We start from the raw sequence: 11,069 nt of genomic DNA, 5'->3' as shown, positions 1-11,069 counted from the left end.
TCATGAGTTCCAGCCCCAGTTGGGTGTGGAGCCCACTTAAAAAAAAAAAAAAAAAAGAAAGAAAGAAAAGAAAAAAAAAAAGAAACAGAATACTTTGGCTGCCAGCAACCATTTACAGGTAAACATGTCTCTTTATCCATTCTTATTTATTATTAACTCCCTAAAGTTCCAAGGTCTGCTTCTGAGGAAAGGCATGAAATAGAACTAATCGCAATTAATTATGTGATGGGAGTAATATTTTCTGATAACTAAATATCCAAATGGTTTTGGGGCCACTGATGATAGTAAAGGAAAGGCCTTCGATTTCCGAGTTAAGATAATAATATTTAACGTAAGGGGAAAGAGAAGAGAGAGGGTACACTTACTATGGTTACTTTTCTTCTGCCGTCTTTATAGGGTTTCCATTTGTTTAGTGATTACGTAAAAACAAAGCAAAAGAAAGCGAACGCAATGGTTGAGAAGCTCCTATGAACTGGGCAAGTGGCCACGCACTGTGGCAGCTCCTTATACACACCGAAACCCACTCACCTCGAGGAGCCAGAAGTCTAACGGGAGAATTAGGACCCGTCTGCAAATACCCAGGATGCCAGACCATTTCTCACCGAGAGAGAAGTCCCACACAGTGCTGCTGGGAGATGAAAAGAAAGGAAAGTGGTCACTTCTTGCTTAAATGGTCAAGGATAGCTTCTCGGAGACACTGAATCAGAAACTGTGTCTAATGAAGGAGAAACCCCACGAAGGAGAGCGTGGCACTTTCCTATTGCTGCCACCACGAATTCCACAAACTTAGTGGCTTAAAGCAACACAAATGTCTTGTGTGGTTCTGGAGGCCGGCACGGATCTCAATGGCAAACACCAAGGCATTATCAGGGCTGAGTTCTTTCCTGGAGACGAGGTGGGGGAGTCTGTTTCCCATCCACTTGGGTTGTTAGTGGAATTCAGTTCTTTCCAGTTGTGGGACTGAGGTTCCCGTTTTCTTGCTGGCTGTAAATCGGAGGCTTTGCAAAGCTTCTAGAGGCCACTGCATTCCTTGGATTGTGGGCCTTCCTCTGTCTCCAAAGCCAGCTGCAGGTCAAATCCTTCCCATCTGCCTTCTTCCACTTCTTAGGACCCTTTTAATTACCCTGGGCCCCACCTGAATAATACAAAATAATCTCCTCATCTCAATATCTGTAACTTTAATCACATCTGCGCTGTCCCTTCCACCATGTGGGGTGACACATTCTCGGGCTCCAGGCATTACGGTGTGGCCATCTTGGGGGGGGCAGGCATTCTGCTACCTCCCATATGGGGGTCGGATTTCAACCAGGAGAGACACTGGGGAGAAGACAGCCTAGCTTGGCGAGACTTGGCAAGACACGATGTGGAGCCAGATTCCAAGCAGGAGGTCTAGGGCACACCTACACGCACACACAGAGTCCAAGAGTGCAAGAGAAGCCTGGAAGCACCTTTTTCCACTTCATCGCGGAGGGCGTCGACTATCAGAGAGTCTAGGCCTTGTTCGGTAGGCAGCGGGGAGCCCCTAGAGGTTTCGGAGTAGGCTGTATGTTAGGAAAACTAATGTGGCTTCGGGCTGCGAAGAATGGGTGGGAGACAGAAGAAACTGAAAGTAGGGGAGCCCATGTAGGCCCAGGTGCTGGCCTACAAAGGAGAGGGAATGGACACGCTGGGGTCTCCTGGCCCATCCTGCCCCTGTGCTGCGGGCGTCCTCTTCTGTCCCGCCAGGTGGGAAGGGAATAACCCTGTGCTTCCTCAAGTCACTAATTGTGTGCTAACCTGTTACAGCAGCAGACTTCGCCCGTTGAAAACCAGCCCCGCCCCCGCCCCAACGTTCCTTGTCCTCCAACTGCTTTCACTTCCTCACCTTTCCAACTGCATGTCCCAGAATCTTCTTTGTTCTTTGCTGCCTCACTCGCGGGAAGTGCTCCCATCTAACATCTTCCCTTATCAGCCTCCCAGCAGAGCTCTCTGCTAAGCTTCCAATGACTGCTGGGTCTTTAAGTCCAATGGGCATTTTTCACTTCTCATTTTACCTCCCTTCTGAGTAGCTTATATCTTTGTTGATCCCTCCTTCCCTGAAACACTCTTCCCTTTGTTTCTGTGAAACCACGTTTACTTCCGGCCCTCTGGCAGCTTGTCGATTTCCCGTACAGGCTGACCCTGCTCTACATCACCGTGAAATGTTGCATTTCCTCAACGGTCAAGTCTCCTTCCCCTCTCCCTCTACACGGTCCCCGGGGGCAAATTCTTGTACCCCTTGAGCTTTAGGGGCCACCCGCAGTACGCGCAAGAAACTCACCAGTTTGGACCTCCTGATCGGTTTTCTCCTGAGTTACAAATAGGTGTCTACAACTGCCTTCATAACACCTCCATTCACTTCACTCCACCTCAAAGGTGGTGTTCCTCCAACACCAAAGCCCTGATCTCAGTCCATTGGATGGACACGATGGCCCCCCAGTTTTGGAAGTTAGAAACCTAGGAGCCACTCCCTTCTCAGCTCATCCTGTCGTCCTTTCTCCATTTCATCTACTCTTTTCCATGTCCATTGCTACTGTCTTAGCCCAAGCTGTATCACTTCTCACCTCAACTAGTTTTGCCTCCTTTCTCTCAGCTCCCACTCATCCTTTCACTTGGCAGCCAGAATGATCTTTTGGAAACTAGTCAGATCATGTCATTCCATCAGGTCATTATGACCCTTTCATGACTTCCCATTGTTCTGAGTATAAAGACTAAATTCCTTAAAATGACCTGCAAGGCCCGATGTAGCCTGACCTCTGCCCACCTCTCTGTCTTTACCCCCACCCCCTACTTCTGCATTCCGATAACGATGGCCTCTTTAATGTTCGAAGTGGTATGTGCCGATCTTTCCCCCACAGGGCCTTTGCATGGGCCGTTGTCTCTCTTAGAATGCTTTCCATCTTGTTAATTTCTTTGCATCTTTTACATCTCAGCTAAAGTGCTTCTTGATTTTTTTTTTAACGTTTTATTTATTTTTGAGACAGAGAGAGACAGAGCATGAACGGGGGAGGGTCAGAGAGAGGGAGACACAGAATCTGAAACAGGCTCCAGGCTCTGAGCTGTCAGCACAGAGCCCGACGCGGGGCTCGAACTCACGGAGTGCGAGATCATGACCTGAGCTGAAGTCGGCCGCTTAACCGACTGAGCCACCCAGGCGCCCCATTGCTTCTTGATTTCTTAGACCAGGTCACATCCCCTCTTTTATAAAATCTCACGGATACTTGTGTCTTTTTATAGTACAAACCAGAATCCACAATTTCCATTTGTTTATAGCGTGGGCCTGATTGTTATCTACCTCTCCGGCTAGACTTGCAAGCTCCGTGATAATGCCCATTTTCAGTATTTTGTCCCAGGTGCCTAGCACATCTGGGCACCCGGTGTTGAACCCAACGTTGAGCAAATTAGGTACTTGTTGGAGAGGGTGACAAGCCTAGCATATTGTAAATGCTCAATAAATATGTGAATGAATGTATGTGTTCCATTTGAGACCATTTTGACTTTGAAAGGTTGTCAAGACAGATACGTGGAAATGTCCAGCATCGCTTGGAAGTGTGGAAACGATGTGGGACTTTCAAATGCAAACTGTAACCTCTGTTAGCCATGAACACACCCAAAATTCCTCTTTAGGCAAAACACCAGAGAGAAATGGTAGGCAAACTCAAGATCTCATTTTTTCTTTAAGGTAACTTTCGGTGTAGACATAAACCTTGCTCTGTTCTTTCATTGTGTGAACGCTGGGCACCGTGATAATTCCCACGAGAGCGTTATCCACTCTTCCCCTCCCTCTACCTGAGCTCAGTTTAACTTTCTCTCACCTCCCGTGATATCGCACCAATATTCTTTCAGCTCCTCTCTCCCACCCAGGTATTAATTTGACAGAGCGATGCCATCTGGTCTTCTCCACTTCTCTGTTTACTTCATGGCCCTATTTCTCTAACATTCTCCCTACTCTCTTCATTCTGTCCATTCTCCGCATGCCTGGAATACCAGACTTTCCCATGACTTTGCTGCCGCCCTTCTCCCCTTCCGAGTATCTTTACCTCAAACTTTAATTCTTTCTGTCGCCTCTTCCTGAAGGGTATTAGCTCTGGGACATTTTTCAAGTTTCGACCCCAAGCCAAGAAACTCTTTTTGTCCTGGGGTTACCAGCTATCGAATACAATCTGCGTGAGTGCTTCCAGACTTTTACAGATTTCCCTTTGCTCTTTGAAATTTGGCCGCCTCTCCGTCACTGGCCTCCTTCCACTTCTGCATGTGAAATCGCCTTATCATCATCTCATCGTGGTTTTCACGATCAAAACCCATTTATCAAGCATCTGAAGATAACACACTCAATTGTTGTTTTGTTTTGTTTTTTCAGATCTGATTAATGAAACAAAATACATGGTCTTAAAAGCAACTGTTCAATAACAACCAAGATGACATTTAGTAGTTAATTTTAAAGTTAAAAATAGACCATGAAAATGTTTCTTTTACAATTACCCACTTAAATAGTTATTGTCAATGTAGATTGGCTCAGATGTTTCCCTTTGAGAATGTTAATTTCGTTACCGAAATTGATTTTGTGGAGATCAGTTTTGAGCCTCACACTTTTAGTTCTTCCTAAAGCAAAATTTGCCAAGGTTCACTGCAAAAGATTAAATTAAAAATTTGAATGGAAGGTTTTAGAACGTATCAGAGCATATAGACCTTGTCAGTGGGATTTGGATTTCAGTTACAGACACAACAACGTACTGCTCGTGTCTGCAGAGAAAATAGAAATCGCAGCCAACTCTACACGTAATGAGAAGTAAATACATAGCTGGTGTTGCTGTCATAGCTCACTCGGCATGAAAAGTAAGCTAACGGGGGATGTGGTAAGAAAAGAAAATTTGTTTTAGCAACTCGTCTCTTAATAATGTGAAGTGTCAACATAAGAATTCTCTAAATGCAGAATGTGATTTTTATCTTGACAGTGTTTCTTTGAGGTCTTCTGGGAACAAATCTTCTTAAAGTCTTGAGCAATCCTGACTTATGCAATCGCATACTTCATTACTCATCTGAGCAGCAGAGCGGCTGCTATGCGGAGAATGAAGCTGTGCTCGGTGGTGTCGGAGGGCTGGAAAGGCAGGTCTGTGGACCCTGGCCAGGGGGCCACCCTGGGAGCCTTGGGACCCTGGGCCTTCCCCTAAAGATGCCCTAGAGAGTTTCATCAAGTTTTCCAGGAGGTCCTGTTTTGGAAAATGGTGAAAGCAATTAGAAATAAGCCAGAATCAGAGAAGATGATTTTAATATTAGAAAACACACATAAGAATGCAAAATGAAAACTTAATACTGGGGATTTTCCCCTCTGGTATCAGAACTGTTTTCATTATTGTGAAACATAAAAGTTTGTACACTAAAAAAGTGGTAAAGATGGTAAGTTAGATGTATTTTACCAAAATTATTATTATTTTTTTAATTTGGAATAAACCAGAGCACTCGGGTGGCTCAGTTGGTTGAGTGTGTCTGTTGATTTCGGCTCAGGTCACGATCCCAGGGTCGTGGGTTTGACTCCCACATCGGGCTCTGCACTGAGCATGGAGGCTGCTTGAGATTCTCTCTCTCTCTCTCTCTCTCTCTCTCTCTCCCTCCCTCTGCCCCTCCCCCCATACTATCTCTCTTTTTTAATTAAAAAAAATAAAAAATTTAAAAGAAAATAAAATTTAAAAGAACCCTGGTGGTAGAACCCATCAAGTAGGTTTGTATTAAATAAAGGCTTTTACAAAATAAGATATGAAACATTACTGGTCATTCATCTACTGCCTAGCAATCTATTACTCTCTTAAAAACAGTAATAATCTACTTGTATCGAAGTCTGACTTTCTACAATATAAACCCTTTGGGAAATGTCCAGAAACTGAAGAAGCAAATGGCCTTTTAACAGTTGAAACAGCCATCACAAAGCCCTCATTCCTCCCTGCAGAGGAAGACTTCTAGGAATAAGTTCTATCAGCTGCTTCTGTACGTACAGGTTTGATAAGCTAAGTAATCTTCCTTACCTAATAGATTAGCAAAGCAATCTGCTAAAGCAGAAACCTAAAAGCAAAAAAATGAGTAAGGTATGGTACGTTACTAGAGACTGGGGTCTCGACAGCAGAGTTAAAATACAAGCTGCTCACCTAACAGAAGCAAAACAATTAACTGCAAAAAAAAAAAAAAAAAAAAAAAAAATCCCTCAGAACAACCCAAACAAACAAGGAGAGGAGGAATGGGACTTGTTTAATGGGTAAGAGCTTCAGTTTGGGACCATGACGTTCCGGAGATGGGTGGTGGTGATAGTTGTACGACGTGGAGATAATGTCACTGAACAATACACTTAAAATTGGTTAAAATGATGACTTTTATATTATGGATATTTTATCATAATTACAAAAAAGGGTAAAAAAAAAAAAGAGTTCATCATTGAAACAGAGTCCCCAACTAACAGAGCTGAAATGGTTAATCCTTTCTTTGGAAGTTGCTACAAGTTTGTAGAATGGAACAATCCAACCAACAACGAACCAGAGATGTCCTTGGCTGACCCAAAGTCCTTGGTTCGGAGAAAAAGGTGGTACTTACACTTTGATATTTGAGATATTAAAGTGCATTCAAGAACACCTGGGTGGCTCAGTCGGTTAAGCGTCCGACTTCGGGTCAAGTCATGATCTCACAGTTTGTGGGTTCGAGCCCCGCGCCAAGCTCTGTGCTGACAGCTTGGAGCCTGGAGCCTGCTTCGGATTCTGGGTCTCCCTCTCTCTCTGCTCCTCCTCCACTCACACTGTCTCTCTCTCTCTCTCTCTCCTTCAAAATTAAATAAACATTAAAAAATTTAAAAAAAAAATTCCGTAAAGGGCATTGAATACATTCAAATCGATAGTTAAGACGTTCTTTGCATGTAGTCTCAGGGGAAGAATATGGTTCCTGTTCCTGTGGAATTTATAAACTACTCAAGGAAACAAAATACCTGGGTATAAAACAAATTAAATCAGTGTGCCTCATCTTCCAGTTTTGTAGGCCTTTTAGGACCGGATGCTGCTTTCCAGGCACTAAGGCATAAAGAGGCTGAGCCATAATCATTCAGGTTTCTTGCATTCAAAGCCTGGGGAAGGGGTGGCGGGCAGGTAGGTAGTCTGATGGCATCCTCCTCGGGTGCCTCAGTGAGAACCTCTAAAACATCCTGGCCTCACAACCGCGGGGGCCGTGCCTGGGAGTGGATTGCCCCTTGTGCTCGCAGCGGCTGCTTCTCTCTGCTCTGGCTGCTGCTGGAGACATGCCTTTGAGTTCTTGTTCCTCCCTCTAGAACGCCCGCCCCTCCTCCCTCAGATGAAGCATAAGGGAGTTATTTGATTTCAGCTTCCTTCTTTATAAGTACACTATAATCAAGACTTCCTGAGACCCGTGTTTTTAAGCTTTGGAGCCAGATCTACCAAGGTTTGAATCCCAGCTCTTAGATCTTGGGTGAGTCACTGGGACTCCGTGTTTTAGGATCCTCTTCCAGAAAATGGGGTTCATAACATAGTTGTCTAGAGGATTAAATGAGATAATACACAAATTTAGGGCAACAGCTGGTATAGAGTAAGGACACACACATACATCTATATACATGGGATGTTAATTATCTACACGTTGAAACATTGCCACTGTGGTAGGCCTCGTGCTCAGCTGGACTTGTGTTCTCTCCTTCTCCTCTTCTCAGCTCGATGCATTGTGTGGATGTACTTACTTAGTTGATTATTTAATTAAACACAATTTTTGTTAACTATTCTATTTAGAAGTATTAAGAACTATCAGACAGAAACCACCTAAAAGGGTGAAATAGGTGACCGAGATTAAAGAGTACACTTATCATGTTGAGCACTGAGTGATGTATAGAATCGTGGAAACACTATATTGTATACCTGAAACTAATGTAACACTGTGTGTTAACTACACTGGAATTTAAAAACTTACAAAAAATTTTTAAAAAATGGGGAACTGGGGTGGCTCAGTTGGTTAGGTGTCCAACTTCGGCTCAGGTCATGATCTCATGGTTCACAGGTTCGAGCCCCGCGGCGGGCTCTGTGCTGACAGCTCAGAGCCTGGAGCCTGCTTCAGATTCTGTGTCTCCCTCTCTCTCTGTCCCTCCTTCACTCATGAGCAAGCGTGAGCATGCGCGCACTCTCTCTCTAAAATAAAAACTGAAAAACATTTTTGTTAATTAAAAAATTTTTTTAAATAAAGAAAAATCAAGTACATAAAAAACAATAAAATAAATGAAACAAAAATCACCCAGAATCACTAAATCCAGAAATTACAACTTTTAACATTGCTGCATATTTTTCTGGACTTAAAAAGAAAAAAAATACGTATGTACGTATGTTTAAGTTTTTTTGTATTACACGTTATATAACAGATATTTTTGTATATAGCTTTTGAAAATAAATATATATACTTATATTATTTTACAAAATTGGATAGTGTATTATGTCACTACAAGGCTGTCAGCTCCAGCAGGGGATAAATCATGTGGTTTTGCTCTCCATGGTATCCCCAGTGCCTGCTTTTAGCCCATGACTCATAGCAGTACTCAAAAAATAAAAAAACAAAAAACCCAAAGGAATGAATGACTCCACATCAATAAACACATACCCAGAAAAACAATAAACATGACCATTAATCACAATATCCTCCTGCATAGGTGTGTCAGTTTCCCTAAGCAAGCTTCCATTTAGAAACTTACTTGTTTCCACTTTGTTTCCCATATATATTTGAACATTTTCAAAAGATTTTTTTCAAAGAAAGGCACAAAGGATAACACAGCACGCATGATTGAACCTACTTGCCCGGAATCCACAAATTTTAAGGTTTTGACAGTTCGGCATCGCTTTTTTAAATACAAGAAGTAACACACTGGAGGTAAAGTTGAAGTCCTCATTCTTCCCTCCTCAGTCTGGTTTCCCTCCTTCCACGTAGGCAACAGCTGTCCTGAATTGGGTGCATCTTCCTGCAGTCTCCATGTCTATACTCATAAAAGTACGGGATTAGTATAGGTTCTGTGGTATTTATTTATGAATACGGTATCATAGTATATATATATAGTTCTGCAACTTACTTTTTTCCACTCTCCAATTGAATTCTCATTCATCCTTTGAAAAGTATACAGCTAGTTCATTCACTTAGCTCTATTGTCATGTGAATATCTACCTTTTATTTTCCCACTATTCCCTATTGCTGGATATTTTACGTTCTTCTGGATTTTTCACTATTGCAAACAATGCTGTAACTAATTACAAAATTTTGTAAGGGTTTTTACACATAATTTTAAGGTCCACTAAATTCCTTTTATTTACAATATTTCTTTGACCAAAAAAACAATTTTTTTAAAAAATTTAATTATGTTGACATCTTTGAAGACAGCAAGGGCGGGACCTTAAAACACACGCAAAGAAGAATGTCAACCAGCCCAGCCCGCTGGGGGCCAGGGAGGAAAAAGTAAGGTCGCTGTGGGAGCGAAGAGGTACACAGGTGAGGGCAAGAGGGATGTAATTACGGAGTATCCGCGGGGGACCTAACCGCGCAAGATGCCTGGATAGAGTGCGGGACAAGACTGAAAAATAAAATTGAATTCTAAGTTGCACAAGAATGGTTTCATTACCAGAGCTCAAAGCGGAGGGAAAACAGGAGGGCTATGTGGGAAGATCCCCTGGAAGAGCTAAGGCAGAGGCAGGGCTGGAAGCCTAGGTGGCAGTGAGAGAGGCGAGAGGCAAGAGGACAGGATGACAGACGGGGGACTGGTAAGGTCGTGAAAAACGTCCGGACACGATGACCTTCGTTACCGTTTCTTTTCAAATTAAAATTTAAAAACTTCACAAGAGTTCGTTAATGAAAAAGGAAACTGGATTTGCTTTTACAAGGATACTAGTCCCTACCATCACCTGCCGCAGTCTGTGGGTGGCAGGGAGGACGAGCTCTCATCTCCGCACAATCCCCGCATAAGCCCTGTACCACATCCAGAGCTCACAGATGGAAAGGCAGTCGAGGGGCTGAATTGCACAAGTCACTGGCTGGTCTACGAGACCATCCACATAGTCTTGAAACACGCGCATCGCGAGACACTTCCCGCAGACAAAATAGCCACAGCAGGGGGGCTGCACTGAATTCAAACTGATTACATTCGGATACACATCCGGACGTCCTTCTTTAGTACTCGATGCCACGGACAAACGGCTGTCTGTCCTCTTCTGCCCTTACTCTCAGCAGCTGGCGTCTGCTCGGTAACTCGGTGGCTCCTTCAGGCCTGTTCACTTACTTTCTCCACCAAGGCTGGTCTGAGATGCCTAACGGCGGCTTTAAGGACGGAGTTACCAACTTTTATACCAGCGCAGTCGAAGGGGCAGTACTGGAGCCGGGGGCGGGTGACAGAGGGGCAGAAAGGTCCGCGAGCGCCGGCGGGGAGGCCGCGGGCAGGTGGCGGCGGGCTGGGGCGGCCGCGACCGGGAGGCAGGAAGCGGCGGCGGGGCGGAGCGGGGCGGGCCGGCCGCCGAGCAGCCAGGGCCGCAGGCGCCCCGCCCGGGCTGGTATGCGGCCGAGAGTGACGCGGGAGGCGGGGTCACGTGACGCCCGTGGAATGCCAACAATGTAGCGAATGTCCCACTTGGGTCTGCGCGCTGGAACCTCGGCGTGAGCGCCCCGGGAAGATGGAGCAGCCGCCGCCCGCGTCGCCGCCGCCCGGGGCTCCCCCGTCCCCGCGGGGCCAACAGCAGCTCCAGCCACCGGCGCCCGGTCCCCCGGCGCGCGAGGCCCCGGAGCCGCGGGCGAGGACGCCCCGGAGGGTGTAGACCGCGCCCCAGGAGGTGAAGGGGCAGGGGCGGGGGGCGTGCGGCCAGGGGCCGCGGCGGGGCGGCTGGAAGTTTCCGCGGGCCGGCGGGGCCCTGGGGCTCCCCGCGCCCACCCTCGGGCCGCCGCGGGCCGCGGCTCCGGGAGGGGCGCCCGACTCGGCGGGGCGGCCGGGCCGAGGGGCGGGGAGCGGGGCGGCCGAGGAAGTTTGTCCCGAGCGAAGCCCTGCGCCCTGC

General features: G+C 45.8%; 2 protein-coding genes across 2 annotated transcripts in view; one reads left to right on the top strand and one right to left on the bottom strand.

Annotated features, from left to right (window-relative positions):
* Positions 1-8,809: 8,809 nt before the first annotated feature.
* Positions 8,810-11,069, bottom strand: part of LOC125934212 (basic proline-rich protein-like) — a 13,399-nt gene continuing 11,139 nt past the window's right edge. The window contains exons 4-5 of the mRNA XM_049647532.1: positions 10,307-11,065; positions 8,810-9,016 (exon numbers count right to left, since the gene is read on the bottom strand). Of these exons, the coding sequence (XP_049503489.1) occupies positions 10,369-11,065 (697 nt within the window). The 3' untranslated portion in view covers positions 8,810-9,016; positions 10,307-10,368. The remainder of the gene's footprint in view (positions 9,017-10,306; positions 11,066-11,069) is intronic.
* LATS2 (large tumor suppressor kinase 2) overlaps positions 10,766-11,069 on the top strand; it is a 74,832-nt gene continuing 74,528 nt past the window's right edge. The window contains 1 exon segment of the mRNA XM_049647334.1: positions 10,766-10,850. The gene's annotated coding sequence lies outside the window, so the exon portion shown is untranslated.

This window comes from Panthera uncia (assembly GCF_023721935.1).
Source record: "Panthera uncia isolate 11264 chromosome A1 unlocalized genomic scaffold, Puncia_PCG_1.0 HiC_scaffold_16, whole genome shotgun sequence".
Classification (NCBI taxonomy): Eukaryota; Metazoa; Chordata; class Mammalia; order Carnivora; family Felidae; genus Panthera; species Panthera uncia.
The sequence above is the reverse complement of the archived record's forward strand: the minus strand, read 5'-3'. Positions and strand labels throughout refer to the sequence as shown.